The following is a 17,166-nucleotide window of genomic DNA, read 5'->3' as shown; positions in this document are numbered from 1 at the left end:
ATGAATCATCACATCTGGGGACCATGACCATCAGCATGACTAGTATCTATGTGGACCCTACTACCGTTTAACCAGCTCAGCTAGACTACACCAGCATGACTAGTATTTATGTGGACCCTACTACAGTTTAACCAGCTCAGCTATAGACTACACCAGCATGACTAGTATCTATGTGGACCCTACTACAGTTTAACCAGCTCAGCAGTACCATAATAGAGATTAAACCCAGGATAGAGGGGCTGAGTGAATGTGGTCTGGACTCTGTGGAGGAGGGTCATTGTGTCAGAGACACTGTAGAAGGACAGAGTACCTGCCTTGTGATCCAGGTCCACTCCTACTCTGGAGGACTGAGGGCCTGATACTTTAGTCATAACATTATTGTGTCTGAACCAATAACCACAACTATAGTACTCTAAACTCCAGGACTTGTTATTGAATCCAAATGCACCATCTGTCCCTGTTCTGCTGATGTCTTTATATGAGACTGCTGTAACACACTCCCCACTCCACTCCACCTCCCAGTAACAGCGTCCAGACAGACCCTCTCTACACAGAACCATCAAGTAGTTTGTGAATCTGTCTGGATGATCAGGATATGGTTGGACTTGGACTGTACGTGTCAACTTTCTGTTCCCTTTAGACAGAGAGAGGCGTGTGTGTGCTGTGTTTGGGTCCAGTGTGAGCTGACAGGAATCTGGGAGAAGAGCAGAGCAGAGACCAATGAGGGGAGTTAGAACAATAAGTGAAGTCAGATACTGTATCTACCCTGTCTTTGATTAGAGCACAGCAGAGATCAAATCAGAGAAATATGAGGAGTCAGATAGATACCCAGTCTTTGATTAGATCTACTATTGCTATATATTTCTAGAGGGATTGTTAGGAGTGTCAGTAAAAAGAGACTGTTAGTTACTTGAGAATAAAGAGACTCACATTGTAAGAACTGTTCTCTGGTCTTGGGCTCTGGAGGCAGTACAACATCCACTATATTCACTACAGACACACAAACACATTCACAGAGAGAGGGAATGTTATAATCATACCATATTCCACATGTATATGACTAGTAGGGAACTTTCAATGGTCTAAAGTTGATGTTCTTATTATTTTCAACACACCTGTAGTGGAGATCTTTGTCCATTCTCCTTTAAGGACGTCTTCTAGTTTCTCTCTCAGTTCAGACACAGTCTTACTCACATCTCCGAAGTACTGAAGAGGACGGACAACGATGCTGGGTAAGTCTGAAGATACACTGGTACCGGAGAGAGACTGATAACTCTGGAGAGAGAGAGAGAGGGAGAGAGAGAGAGAACAGAACCAAATGATTGAGAGTTTCACATTGAGTTTTAATTTCATATCACATGTATCAAGGCAGTTGAGTTACCTGGAGGAAATGGATGTGATCCTCTGTGTGTGAGAGCTGCTCCAGCTCAGTGCTTCTCTTCCTCAGCTCAGCTATCTCCTGCTCCAGTTGCTCCAGGAGTCTTTCAGCTTGACTCACTTGAGCCTTCTCTTGGGCTCTGATCAGCTCCTTCACCTCAGAGCGCCTTCTCTCAATGGAGCAGATCAGCTCAGTAAAGATCTTGTCACTGTCCACCACTGCTGCCTGTGCAGAGCGCTGTTAAGAGAGAGAGAGAGAGAGACTTGTCTTACTTTAATGAGCCATCCTCATTACACAAACACCCCCACCCCCACTCCTAAAAGCACATTGCGTGCCACCACAACCTCCGCACAATCACATTATCCAGTACCCAACACCACAGTACAATACACCAACCAGCACCGCATTCCAACCGTCCATCCAACCCCTCCTCTCCAGCCGTACAAACAGCCCCCCTGAGCCCCCATACCTCCTGAAACATCTCCACACAGTAATGGCATTACCCTGGCAACACAGAAAAAACATGGTGAACAGTCTGTCATTGCAGAAAACGGACTCCCCTCCCCAACTCCCAGGTCAACCCGAGCCAACCAGCTATTGGTGTCCAGGGCTCCATGTAATACCCTCCACTGGACGACCCCTGACCTTTCCAGCACTGGGAGCTTATAGAGCACCCTCCACCTATACCCTGCCATGCTCTCAGCCCCCACAACCCCCTGCCACTGATGCCCCTTCACTCCCACTAAGCTCAGAGTGTCAAAAGTCAGTAAGTCCTCCAGACTCTCCTGCCAGTCCCCAGTCTCTGCTGTCCCTTGCAGTGGTGGAAACGGTGGTGGCCCCTCCTCAGGCTGCTCCAGCCCTCAGTACTGCAGCATAGAAATCAGAGACCCCTGCTGTATTGAGTCTCTCCTGCCGCATGATGAAGATCTGCTGATCCAGCCCCAAACCACCAGCCCTCCTCAACAGAGCACATGCTGGTTCCCTCCAGCCCACCTCCGTACGGTACAGTAGCCTTTGTGCTGCTGAGTCAGAACGCTGCCACCCTGACCAGAAAAAATTCACTAACTTGCACTGCAGGTCCACAAGCAAACCACCGGGGGCGTTGAGAATGGCCAATTTAAGCCATAGAGAGGATGCCACCAAGTTGTTGATGATCAGCACCGCCCCTCTGTATGCCACTTGGGAGATGAGCCACCTCCACTTCGTCAGCCTCGACACCACCGCTTGTGAAACTCCTTCCCAGTTCTTCCTATCCCAACCCTCCGAGCCCAGATATACCCCAAGCATCTTGAGCCACTCACAGCCCCACTGCAACCCCCCTGGAAGCTGCGGAGGTGCCCTGTCCCTCCATGCCCCACATAACAGAGCCTCACTCTTGCCCCAGTTTCCCTAAGCAGAAGACGCCCCCTCGTACACCCTCAAACTATTCTCCAGGGCCTGTAGGTTCTGCTCATCCCTAACCAACACAGACGTCATCAGCGTATGCTGACACTGCTATGCCTGTCCCCAACCCTATGCCTGGCTCCCACACTCCCTGTAGCCTCCTGCGTAGCAGGCCCAGAAAGGGCTCAATAACAAGAGTGTATAGCTGCCCTGACAGAGGGCATCCCTGGTGAATGCCCCTCCCTACCCAGACTGGCCTACTGAGCCCTCCCCACACCTTGACCATACATGAAGCCCCAGCGTACAGCATTTGAACACAGGCCACAAAATTCTCCCCACAACCAAAACAACACATTGAACAGATATTCATGGTCCACTCTATCAAAGGCTTTCTCCTGATTATGAACAGATTGTTTGTGATTGAGCGTCCTGGTACACAGTACGTTTGAGTCTGTTAACGAGGACCTTGGCAAAGACCTTATATTCCACACAGAGCAATGCCACAGGCCTCCAGTTCTTTATGTCGCTCAAATCCCTATTTTGGGCAGGAGAGTCAAAGCCTCCCGTCTACAGCTTAGCGACAGCTCCCCCACCCCGACGCACTCACGCAACACACGTTCTGTCCAATAATTCCCCAGAACTTTTTATAAAAATCCACAGGCAGACCGTCTGAGAGACAGCAGCTGAGAGTTTGTGTAAGGCCAGGGAAATGTCAATTTGATTTCTCTGTGACAGAGAGAGTTTGGAAAGGTCTGTGAGCAGAACCTGAGAACACCCAGGATAATAATAATAATAATAATAATAATAATAATAATATGCCATTTAGCAGACGCTTTTATCCAAAGCGACTTACAGTCATGTGCATACATTTTTACATATGCGTGGTCCCGGGGATCGAACCCACTACCCTGGCATTACAAGGGCCATGCTCTACAGAGGACCACAGAGTTCTGCCCTCTTTAAATCAGAGTACAACTCCACAGCCACAGCCTCATCTCCTCACAACAGAAGTTACCCACCCATCAGGCTCCCTCATCTCCCCCACAAAAGAAGTTACCCACCCATCAGGCTCCCTCATCTCCCCCACAACAGAAGTTACCCATCCATCAGGCTCCCTCATCTCCCCACAACAGAAGTTACCCACCCATCAGGTTCCCTCATCTCCCCACAACAGAAGTTACCCACCGATCAGGCTCCCTCATCTCCCCCACAACAGAAGTTACCCACCCATCAGGCTCCCTCCTCTCCCCCACAACAGAAGTTACCCACCCATCAGGCTCCCTCATCTCCCCACAACAGAAGTTACCCACCCATCAGGTTCCCTCATCTCCCCACAACAGAAGTTACCCACCGATCAGGCTCCCTCCTCTCCCCCACAACAGAAGTTACCCACCCATCAGGCTCCCTCCTCTCCCCCACAACAGAAGTTACCCACCCATCAGGCTCCCTCATCTCCCCACAACAGAAGTTACCCACGCATCAGGCTCCCTCATCTCCCCCACAACAGAAGTTACGGACCCATCAGGCTCCCTCATCTCCCCCACAACAGAAGTTACCCACCCATCAGGCTCCCTCCTCTCCCCCACAACAGAAATTACCCACCCATCAGGCTCCCTCATCTCCCCCACAACAGAAGTTACCCACCCATCAGGCTCCCTCATCTCCCCACAACAGAAGTTACCCGCCCATCAGGCTCCCTCATCTCCCCAGAACAGAAGTTACCCGCCCATCAGACAAACGTAAAACAAGGGATTTTCTTGGTTTCCCCACTCTGTTTTTCCAACCCCTCTGGTGAAACAGAGTACTGAGCCCTGTACTATAATATAATATAATGTGCAATTTTGCAGACGCTTTTATCCAAAGCGACTTACAGTCATGTGTGCATATATATATATAAATATTATTTTTTTGTGTATGGGTGGTCCCGGGGATCGAACCCACTACCCTGGCGTTACAAGCGCCATGCTCTACCAGCTGAGCTACAGAGGACCAGGTGCAGACACATTTGTGAAAGCAAAGACAAGGTCATTATTTGCTCTAAACACTAACAACCTACCCTTACACACCTCTTTTGCTACCCCTGCACTAAGATTTCTGCCATGGCATTTAAATGTTTTTGGTTTACATATTCCCCCAGTCTTTGCCGCCGTTCATGTTAAGGAAGTCTAACCGTGAAATCTCCATAAGAGGTGGGAGGGAAATCACCACAATCAGAAACCAGTAGAGAAGCCCATAAAGCCGCCATGCCAGAAAAAACCATCCATTTCAGCAGATTCTGAAGACATGCCCTTAAGAACCCATGACCCATTTTCTCAGCCTATACCGCTTCCTGGGTGAGAGGACACTAAACCCCTCATTCTTCATCACGTGTTGTACTGACCTTACAAACCTTCCAGGATCAATCAAATAAGACTCCAGCAGAACCTTATTTTTCCCCTTTAGTCTCCATCAGGAACCTAGAAAGTTCTCTCACCGTATATACTGGGCCCTCAGCCTGACTGGCTGTCAGCTCTGGATCCAATGAGCCGTCTGAAAACGAGACGCCTTGTCCTCCGCTCCCGCAGACTCACCTCCCCCCTCTTCCTCCTCCTCCATTGGCACGGTACCGTCCTCCTCCTCCCCAGTCTCTGCCCCCCTGCACTTCCCCCCTGATCAGAGCCTCTTCCCCAATGACAGGCAATATTTCCTGGGATGAGCCCACCAAGCCTTTGCCCACCGGAGTCTCTGTTACTACAGAAACCTGCCTCAGCTCATGTAGCCCAGCTGCAACCCTCCCCACCACCGCTTTCTCCACGGCCTGCGCACCACCACTTGGCCATGCACTACTACCGTGTAGCTCAGTTGGTAGAGCATGGCGCTTGCAACACCAGGGTTGTGGGTTCGTTTCCCATGGGGGGACAGTATGAAAATGTATGCACTCACTAACTGTAAGTCGCTCTGGATAAGAGCATCTGCTAAATGACTAAAATGTAAAAAATGTACTCTCCTCCCTCCTGGTACCCCTGCCATTTTTTGCAATTCTGAGTAATCACTATTTTAGTACGGATTAGTAAGGAAAAACACTTTATTCAGTACTACTGCAGTTGCTTAATAATTCCAATAGATGGCAGCATAAGACCATGAATGACATTTCAGAAGATTAGTTTAGTTCTCTCCCTGGATACACCACCACTCCCCCTCACAGGAAAACTCCTGCCTGAGCTTTTTACTGTCCCTTTCCACACTGCTAACGCAAGAGGAAGGACTGAAAAAAGCATTTAACACATTACTGTTAAGTAATATAATGATGATTCATGTTTATTATTACCTGTTTTTATGGTCATGTTTTGAAATTATACTTCATTACTATAATGATTATCAATACGCCTGAACATTAATTCAGTCACTAGAAACACCGAAAACTATATGTGCTAGCAAACCCTGTGTTCCACCCATCCCATGTGTAACCTTGAAGTTTGTTAAGAAACAAACACTTGTCTATGAAAACAGACATGTTTAACGGATTCCGCTTGGCACCCAGCCGAGAGCACATGAAAACCACTTGCAAATTTACCAAAACTAACCAACTACTTGCGGTCTGTTCGTAAGCAATAAACGGAGGCAGATTAGCCACCACAACTCTTGTCGAAAGAGGCGACATCTGCACCAACACACCCCTCACAAAACCCCCACTCACAACAAGACAAACCTTTTTCATTAACACAACCACCGCCTTGTTCATTCTGGATGCAGAGTGCAGATGTTCCGCTCCAACCTGTTCGCCGACCATGAGCAAAACTTCCTCCACACCTCTCTCCGGAACGCACCCGAAGCGACAGCGTTTCTTCTCCATTCGGTTGAGGCCATCACGCCGCCAGTGGCGGCTCCTGAAAAAAATCTCAGGGGGGGCAATTTTTCTGATGATTTAGGTGACCTACACACATTTTAAAAAAGATATGTCCAGCAACAACATGAAGACAGGGGCAGCATATAAGTCAATACCAGAAGCATTTATTGACTGATCTCAAAAGTGTTGGCTTACAAAATCAAAATAAGTTATCACAGTAAAAATAATCAAGGGTGTTCTTTCACATTCCTCAACACTGCATAAACAATATGCATTTCCATAAACAAATGAAATATCAGCTGAAAATACAGCATCTTGGTATTTGTTCAGATTGCAGGATCAACAAGAGCTTTTACCACATTTTTTGCCACATGGTTGAATTGGAAATATGTGCACCTGAGCATAATTCACAACAAGCAAGCAGGAGCTTTTGATAGAGGCTACTGAAAACATTGATGCAAGTTATTGGTAATAAGACATTTTTATAGACTTCCATATTCTGCCCTCTTGTATAGATTTGTGAAAATGAACAGTGATAGACATTTTGCCTGAAAACAGAATTTGAAAGTAATTTCTAGAAAAGCCAAACACAGCTATCTGTATGGCTTTGTAAAAATGAACAACCATATTCTGGCCAATTGTATAGATTTGTAAATATGAACAACCATATTCTGGCCAATTGTATAGATTTGTAAAAATGAACAGATTATTTTAAAAAAACCTTTTTTTTAAATGAAAAATATCTATTTTAAACAACATCAACTGTGAACTGATTTGGGCGTGTGTGTGTTAAAGAGACAGACAGGGAGGGACAAAGAGAGAGAGAGGCTACATTACTTGTACTGAAACTGTTCTCTTCTCTTTTTCAATACAGCAAAGCGTTCAATGACTTTCTCATTGAAATCAGGCATGCTGAGGACTAGTTCCCTCTCCATGGAAAGCATGGCCAGTGCATTCAGACGTTCCTGGCCCATTGAATTTCGCAGGAATGTCTTAACTCGTGTCAAAGTTGAGAAACATCTCTCAGCTTCAGCTGTTGTCATGGGAGTAGTTATGAGGATGTTCAACAGAGTCACAGTCTCAGAGAACGTCTCCTGGAGGTTGTAGCTCATGAGAACCTGGTACAGTGCCAGTGCACCACAGCATCCCTTGAATTCAGGATTCTCATAGATCAGAGATAGTTCTGTCTTGAGCTTTGCCTTGCTCAGCATGGGGTATGCATTCACAGTGGCATTCAGAGCCTCATCAGGAAATGAATGGCAGTACCTTTCAAACATGTCTGCTTGCAGTAAGGTAACACTCACAAGGTGGCCAGAGAAAGAGAACCTTTCTTTGGTGTGATCCAGGATGGTGTTGCAGACCTCTTCAGACAGCCTCTGCTTCTCCTCTTCTCTCAAAGCTGTTCTGGGTCTTTTGGCTCCTGTTGCTTCTTGCAGCTGCTGTTGAGAGGAGTCCCTGAAGGAAAACAGACCAATGTGTTTGTTGGCTTTGTACAGTATTGTTGTCTATGTGATGCACAGGATATGCAATGTATCCATGTATAGTACAAATACTTCAGTTCCACTTAAAATGGGCAGGGATGCATAAAGTCTTTAGTGTTTAAGTTAGCCTTTGTGTCTCACATAGCCTGGATGTTCAGCACAGTATACAGTGGTGCTCATAAGCTTATGATCCCATGCTAAAGTTGACTAAAAAGAGGAATAAAAAAGAAAAGAAAATTGGTGTCCTTAAAGGTTGGATTTTCCAACTTTTTTAATTAAGTCATTAAGATCAATTTCCAAAAGATTATTTTTTTATTTTTGTATTCCTCTTTTTAGTCAACTTTAGAATGTGTTCATACACTTATGAGCACCACTGTACAGTACACATAGTATATAAAATAAGCTAGATTACACCACTGGCCATATATAATGAGAATAATGTAATTTCAAACACAAATGCAGTCCCCTTTCATGCATACATTTTCAAATAAAGCTCTGCTTTGAGAAGGATCGAATGATATTGTTTAATCTTACCTTATGGCCTGCACACTGCTTGTGAAGCTGTCGAGGGCACGTTTGATAAAGACAGCATCGATGTCCTTCTTCTGTAGCTTCTGGTACAGAATGTCGCCGTTGGGCATGATTTTGTGAAAAAGCCGCAGGAAAAAAATAAGATCTTCATCATGTAGCATCCTCACGTAGCCAGATGCCTCTCTCACGGTGGGCTGGTCAAATGAACCCAATGAACCCGTCCGAATGGCTTCAAAACATTCTATGAGGTCGTCTCGATTCTCGTAGACAGTTTTCACGACTCTGCTTAGTAGAAACCTGTTGAATTATTAAATTTGGTCTGGGAGGTCCTAATTGTTTCGTTGCCAATTTATCTTGATTTGTTCGCTGACAAAAAGGAACTTCTTTCAAAGAGACAATCGAGTTGCACTGAAGGCTAGCCATTTTGACAGTAGTAGTGAATTGATTGACGCTGCTACCCGCTCTTTTCTTAGTTACGTTCATGGTTATGTTACGTATGACGAAAGCGCGTAAGTGCAAGCCCTCAGAAACCCATAGAGATTGTATTGAAAGCTCTGATATTTGAAAAAATTTGATTTTACATTAGAGGCTATGAGAGACTTCTGGGCGATTTTCAACCTGACTGAAATCGCCCCAAAACGGGCGGGGACATTTGAAGCACGACTTTAGCCTGATTGGACATTTAGTGGCAGATCAGACGTCTAGATTAGAACACTGATAAATACTGTTGCCGTGATATAATTGATTAGAAAAAAAATCCATTCATTTTCCCGTTTGGCAGTGCGTCGCCCATATCGCCCTAATGAACACACCGCCCCTGCACGCCGCCCTAACAAACTACCCCTACTCCCCCCTCAACTCTAAACGATAAACAGTGGAAACCAATAAACAAACCCTCCACCATGAGAAAATAAATTCAGAAAATACGCAAGAACCAAAAGAAAAAAGAATAGTAGCCCTCCTCACGAACCACAAATCTCTGACACAACCAACTTCTTCTTCTATGATATAATAGAGGTCCACAAACCAACGTTAAAGGTGCATGCCACCACCTACTGTGCTGGAGTGTGTGGTCAATCACAGTTTCCAACATTTCTAAATCCTCCTACCTAACTCAGTACTTCTGAGAAAATAAAGAAGAGCCCTACTAACTTCTAATAGACCCTCCCCCATCCCCAAAATCCCTTCCAAACCCCCCCAACCCCGTCCAACCTCAATGACCCTACACTTCAATCTTTCCCTCTCTTCAACATACTTACAACAATATAACAACACATGCTCCACCGTTTCATCGACCGTACCCTCCAGACACAAACCATTCACATGCTTGCCAACCAGATGTAATGACGAGATCAATGTACAATGTCCTAAGCGCAATCTAGTAAACACCACATCTTCCTTCCTAATCTGACTTTTGAATCATGGTCCATCGACCTTTCTGTAAAACTGTAAACTATTCATATAAATGCCGGCCCTTGTGCTCAGAGTACCATCTCTTCTGCCACACATCTATTAAAATGGCTCTGATCTTACATTTGGCCTCACCTCTACCCAGTGGAACATTAATATAAATTATATCTCGTTTCAAAGCTCTTTTAGCTAACTGGTCTACAATTTCATTCCCTTCCACACCCGAATGTGCTGGGACCCAGCAGAATCTCACTACTAAACCCATTCTCTCAATTCTCCATAATAACATTAATACCTCCAATAGCAGGTCACTCCTATTAGATTTACCAGATGATAAACTATTCAATACAGACAGAGAATCTCAGCATACTATAATTCTACCAGGTTGTACGTCCTCCACCCACTGGAGGGCAACTATTATCGCCAACAGTTCAACTGAGTATACTGACAGTTCATCTGTTAGTCTTCTACATATCTGCACATCAAATTCAGGAACGTAAACGCCTGCTCCTGTGCGCCCACTATCTGGGTTCTTGGATCCGTCTGTGAAAAGCATTAAAAAAAGCATAAAAACTTCTACCAATGTAATTTTCAACCAGTTTCACTATATCACTGACTTCTGACCAATCTTTCCTTTTCTCTACCAAGGTTAGATCAACAACAGGGTCTGGGAGTAACCATGGAGGAACATCCCCTATCACCACAGAAGGGCCAACCTCCAACTCCCTCAAACCACTCTCATCAGCAAGCTTTCCAACTGTCCAACCAAAACCACTGCCTTGTCTACTAGTATATTCCCAACAGTCATCTAGAACAGTAGCAGTGGGATGCTCAACCTCACAGCCTTTCAACCCAATAAGATAATGACCATTTTTTACGCTGTATATCCAAAGGCATCTCTCCTGCCTCCACCAGTAAGGCACATACAGATGTTGATTTAAATGCACCAATACATATCCTTAAAGCTATATATTGGATTCTGTCCAGCTTCTGAAGCCAAGTTTTGCCTTGTTCGATAAACTATACACTCATAATCAATTGTCGTCCTGATCAGAGCTCTATAAATATCCATCAACAACTGTATATCAGCACCCCATTCATAATCAGAGACCCACACAAACAACTACCGTAAAAGTGATTGAATGAGAGAGCCAGAGTGTCACGATCGTCGTTTAGAGAGGAGGACCAAGGCGCAGCGTGATGAACGAACATGTTTATTTATCTATAGTGATAAATACTGACAATGAAACAAAACAACAAACGACTCGTAACGTCCTAGGTAACATAGACCAACACGGAACAAGATCCCACAAACACAAAGGGAAAAACAGACAGTTTAAATATGGCTCCCAATCAGAGACAACCAGCCCCAGCTGACACTCGTTGCCTCTGATTGGGAGTCACTCAGGCCAACATAGAAATAAACAAACTAGAACTCCCAACATAGAAATACACCACATAGAAAGAACACACCCTGGCTCAACATATAGAGTCCCAGAGCCAGGGTGTTACACAGAGACATCGTTACAACACTGTACATAGCCATAATTTAGCATTTCTTCTTCTTCTTTGGAGTTTAACGGCGGTTGGCATGGAAAAATTAAAAAATTAAAACAACAAAACAACAAATCTTCTGAAGTCTAATCTTGTATGCCCAAATACTTCTCTGCAGCTGCCACCACAACATCTATATTCTGTGATTTACGTTCCATTTGTGCGGTACAGTTGATAACCATTGCTATGAACGCTAAGAAGCTATCTTTACTAAAGCATATATCACTCGTTGGCCTATCCCTCTGTGCTGGCACAGATCTACTACTCACAGGGATCCTCTCAGGATCTCTCACCCTTGACCCATCCTCCTCTACTTTCTTCACTGCCTCAGCATACGACACCTTCTGCACTACTTTGACTCTAGCCACCTCAACCTGCGTCTCTCGCACCGGACACTTCAGATCCCCAGCCACATGGGCATCCCAACAGTTGACACACACAACTTTATCCACCGAAACTACACAAACCTCTATCCCATGCCCTCCTGCACACTTCCCACATCTTGGAATCTCCCTCCTACAAACTGCTGCAACATGACCATAAACGTTGCACCTGAATCAGTGCAGTGGATTCGCCACAAAAGCTCTAACAGGATAACTGATATATCCTAACATGACTTTGTCGGGTAAAGACTCAAAACTCAAAAGGACTGACAGTGACTCCTCTGTTTCACCACGCTCACCACCAGGTCTGTGTTGCACCAAACGGCGGGCATCACAAACACCAGGAAGCTTAAACTTGAATTGCTCCACCTCCACACTTAACGCTACCCCAGAAATCACTCCTTTCAATGGTGCCCTGTTCCTAAGAGCAAAGCAAGAAACAGATCTTGACCCAAGTTGCGTGACACGGAGCGCCCACTCCCTCTGGTCAGAAGAAACACAAACAAATATCACAAGTCCACTACAGGTTACCTTCACTGATTCAACTGCACCCAACTCCTTTCCCACCCACCCTGAAACTACAAATGGATCTACCAAAAGGTATGGATCCACTTTCTCCTACAATGTATCTCCTACTGCACCAGATTCTTCTTTATCATGTCCATTGATGCCAGGCTCTGGTTCTGAGCTCTTCACCACACCTTCTACCTCACTTAACTCTCCCTCATTCATTTCCATTTCACCTCCAGAACTCAGTCTGGCGAATGGCTCACTCTGTTTGCACTTGAGTTAAAACATTTGATTTTGATTTTGATTTATTTTTATGTCTCTATTCCTTTTAAACTTTTGTGAGTGTAACGTTTACTGTTAATTTCTGATTTGTTTATTATTTATTTCACTTGCTTTGGTAATGTAACATATGTTTCCAATGCCAATAAAGCCAATTTAATTGAATCGAGAGAGAGAGCTCCCTGTTAATGTATAGCAGACATGAGTCGCTCATGGTTACTCATGGTTATGTGAAGAGGTAGAGCCGCTTGCGACTTTAAATCAGTCAGAACAATAGGGAATGTCCTTTTGGTCAAGATGATGGTTTCTCCCACAGTAGACCCGGGTTCATAACCCGTCAGTTACATTAAGCAGTCTATTCTCTGAAAGGGGTCCAGACAGCCTGTTCCCAACAGTGGGATTGGATAGGGGCCCCTCTCTCTCTCTGACTGGAGGAGAGAAGTGAAATGGTGTGTCTCCTCTGGTCAACAATACTCACCTTGAGAGACTCCACAGCCTGTTGGAGCTCCTTCAGGTCCTTCTCTCTCTCCTGGAATCTCTGCTGGACCTTCTGCTGACTCATCCCCAGCTGCATCTGTGGAGAATCACTCTTCAATGAGCTATCAAGCTTTATTTGTCCAGTAGATCAATAGTATAGTAATGTGACATAGGGCCCATAGAGAGGAAGGTCTAAAATCTTGAGGAAGTCCCTTTATCATATGACATTATCTATGTTGCTATGTTAATGATTATAGTTTTTATGGTAGACGTACATGTATCAAGGGGTTGAGACTGAACTTTGAACTCCTAAAAGGGCATTCGGAATGATAATAGTGTTTGACTTCAGAAAATGGTGATACATTGGGAGCAAACTCAATATACTCAAGGTCTGTGTTCATATTTGTTCTGCTGAGGATCGATTTCATTTGATATCTCTCATATTCAAACAGCCTTAGTTCCTACTGTATCTTTAATTCTTTGTTTATCAGACAGTCACCAACAAGTAGTTCTGGTCTTACCTGTTTCTCAGTCCTCTCTGCTGCAGCTGACACTGTATCATGGCCTTTATGTTCATCCATTGTACACAGCATACAGATACACTGCTGATCGGTACGACAGAAAGCCTCCAGCAGTTTGTCATGATGAGAGCAGATCTTCTCCTGTAGTTGTGCGGTGGCTTTGACCAGCTTGTGCTTCTTGAAAGCAGGATATTCATAGTGAGGTTGGAGGTGAGTCTCACAGTAAGAGGCCAGACACGCCAGACAGGACATGAGGGCTTTCTGCTTTCTGGTCCCAGTGCAGAAATCACACGCCACATCTCCAGGTCCAGCATAGCACAGAGCAGGAGGGGGAGCAGCCTGGAGTCCTGTCTTCTTCAGTTTCTCCACCATCTCAGCCAACATGTTATTTTTCCTCAGATTAGGCCTTGGAGTGAAGGTCTCTCTGCACTGGGGACAGCTATAGACACCTTTCAGATCATCCTGATCCCAGCTTTCTTTAATACAGCCCATACAGTAGCTGTGTCCACAGGCAGTAGTCACCGGATCCTTCAGTGGATCCAGACAGATGGAGCAACAGAACAGTTCCTGATTCTCTGCCATTTTGGTGCTCTCTCCCGTAGGTTAAGCAATGGCAGTGTCAAAGATAACTTTCTGTTCAGTGTCAAAGATGACTTTCTGTTTCATGGAACTCTACACCAGAGGACAGGAAGTGGCTTCCTACTTGACTGTGTACTCTGTATGTAGAGGGGATGTGGTTTCTTTGATAAGGAAGTGTGACAGAGTGTTGGGTAGTAGGCAGAGATGGTTAGTATTTATGTTTGAAATACATATTTTAATTACTTCTGAATATTTTGTCATTTGAATTACACTGGGCTTAACTACACTCCAATGCATTTTGTATTTTGTACTTTCAGAATACTAAATCGTTTTCTATGCATTTTTTTTATAGCGGTTCACATCTTGTGGCCCCCCCTTTCACCCTGCATTGGTATCAGAAGTCTGATAGCACTAAGGTGTGATAAGAACGTCTGTTAAATTAACTAAATATAAATGTATATGTAAAAATGTTGATAAATACTTTGTTGAGGGAAAATGTACTTGATATGATTGTAATATTTTGTTGTCTCACCTAGCTGTCTTAAGATGAAGGCACTAATTAAAAGTCACCCTGGATAAGTGCGTCTGCTAAATGACTAAAATGTAAATGTCGGTGTAAAAATGAATAATTGCAAAGCATGCTGAGAATTATTCTAAAGAGCTCCACCCCTAAACAAGGCCAATAATAATACCCAGTGTGCTTTACAGTTAATTTATTATGTTCATTTTCACATATACATTTACATTTGAGTCATTTAGCTTATCCAGAGTGACTTGCTCAACTAAGGTAGATAGCAAAATACAGTATCACTGTCATAGCAAGAAAAAAGGTTTTGTCACTGTTTCTGAGAATGTTGTTGGTGTTTGGTTACTTGCAAATGTATTTTTGTATTTAAAATGAATACATTACATTGAATGAAATACATTACAAAATACAAGTATTTAGTAGTTTATTTTGATACATTGATCTTGATGGTATTTTGTATCTGTATTTTGTAGTTTTATCCCTTCCCTGGTAGTAGAATACTCTGTCTGCTGGGTGTTTTCAGGACCAGGACACTGGAGGCAAAGGACCGGTTTAAACAGGAAAAAGTCCTGGAGTTTTATTAAAAATAAATGTTTCACAAATCACTTTGAAAAGGCATTGAAAAGGCAAAATAAAATACCTACAGTGAGGGAAAAAAGTATTTGATCCCCTGCTGATTTTGTACGTTTGCCCACTGACAAAGAAATGATCAGTCTATAATTTTAATGGTAGGTTTATTTGAAAAGTGAGAGACAGAATAACAACAGAAAAATCCAGAAAAACGCATGTCAAAAATAATATATATTGATTTGCATTTTAATGAGGGAAATACATATTTGACCCCTCTGCAAAACATGACTTAGTACTTGGTGGCAAAACCCTTGTTGGCAATCACAGAGGTCAGACGTTTCTTGTAGTTGGCCACCAGGTTTTCACACATCTCAGGAGGGATTTTGTCACACTCCTCTTTGCAGATCTTCTCCAAGTCATTAAGGTTTCGAGGCTGATGTTTGGCAACTCGAACCTTCGGCTACCTCCACAGATTTTCTATGGGATTAAGATCTGGAGACTGGCTAGGCCACTCCAGGACCTTAATGTGCTTCTTCTTGAGCCACTCCTTTGTTGCCTTGGCCGTGTGTTTTGGGTCATTGTCATGCTGGAATACCCATCCACGACCCATTTTCAATGCCCTGGCTGAGGGAAGGAGGTTCTCACCCAAGATTTGACGGTACATGACCCCGTCCATCGTCCCTTTGATGCAGTGAAGTTGTCCTGTCCCCTTAGCAGAAAAACACCCCCAAAGCATAATGTTTCCACCACCATGTTTGACGGTGGGGATGGTGTTCTTAGGGTCATAGGCAGCATTCCTCCTCCTCCAAACACAGCGAGTTGAGTTGATGCCAAAGAGCTCGATTTTGGTCTCATCTGACCACAACACTTTCACCCAGTTCTCCTCTGAATCATTCAGATGTTCATTGGCAAACTTCAGACGGGCATGTATATGTGCTTTCTTGAGCAGGGGGACCTTGCAGGCGCTGCAGGATTTCAATCCTTCACGGCGTAGTGTGTTAGAAAGAGAAAGAGAGAATGACAGAGAGAGAGAGAGAGAGAGAGAGGACATCAGGTAAAGTTCTGGAGATGAGGGAATATGTGTGCAGAATGAAACCCTCCAGTATGGTTAACCCCAGTTAGGCCCAGTATGGACTATCAATACAAGTGACCATTTAGAATGTGACCCAGTTCAATGGGTCTTAACAGAACTGGGGGATGTCAGCCATGAAGTTGTCTAAACACAACTGGAATATAATTTGTTTGTGATTCATTGTTAATGGATTTTCCATTAGGAACACAGGGGGAAAACCTAACACAACAACACACATAACACACAACCAATAAAAACAAAGGGGGAGGAAACCACTAAAGTCATTACCATATTGTCATTTTCTAACGACAGGGAGAAAACATGTAAAATCTAGAAGACTACTTTAGATCTGGTCAGAAGAAGCCTAGTGCACTACGTAGGGAACAGGGAGAGATTTGGGACAGAGACAGTAACTCCTGTATGGAAATCTTCATTCTAATGACAGTGAACAAATCTCCACCCTATTCCCTATGTAGTGCACTACTTTAGATCTGATCAGAAGTAGCCTAGTGCACTACGTAGGGAACAGGGTTTCATTTGGGCCAGAGTCAGTAACTCACCTGGGTATGAATTGTCTCTCTATCTTATCTGTCTATGCTTGGTTGACCTAGCAACTGGGTCTGTTTTAATGTCCAGACAGCATGTACCCAACAGTGAGGTCAGTGGGATTGGAGAGAGTCCCCTCT

At 44.3% G+C, this 17,166-nt stretch overlaps 1 protein-coding gene across 1 annotated transcript; it reads right to left on the bottom strand.

The window, feature by feature from the left end:
- Positions 1-100: 100 nt before the first annotated feature.
- On the bottom strand, positions 101-14,363 carry LOC311120975 (tripartite motif-containing protein 16-like). The gene is made up of 6 exons (XM_084195524.1): positions 13,734-14,363; positions 13,214-13,309; positions 1,382-1,615; positions 1,116-1,206; positions 931-990; positions 101-694 (listed from the first exon to the last, which is right to left on the bottom strand). Exons 1-6 carry the CDS (start codon positions 14,313-14,315, stop codon positions 183-185), a joined length of 1,575 nt encoding a protein of 524 aa, XP_084051650.1. The 5' UTR covers positions 14,316-14,363; the 3' UTR covers positions 101-182.
- Positions 14,364-17,166: the final 2,803 nt, after the last annotated feature.

The sequence above is a fragment of the Coregonus lavaretus genome, assembly GCF_964263955.1.
Source record: "Coregonus lavaretus genome assembly, contig: HAP1_SCAFFOLD_1213, whole genome shotgun sequence".
NCBI classification, from domain to species: domain Eukaryota; kingdom Metazoa; phylum Chordata; class Actinopteri; order Salmoniformes; family Salmonidae; genus Coregonus; species Coregonus lavaretus.
This window is presented reverse-complemented; position numbering and strand designations above follow the sequence as displayed.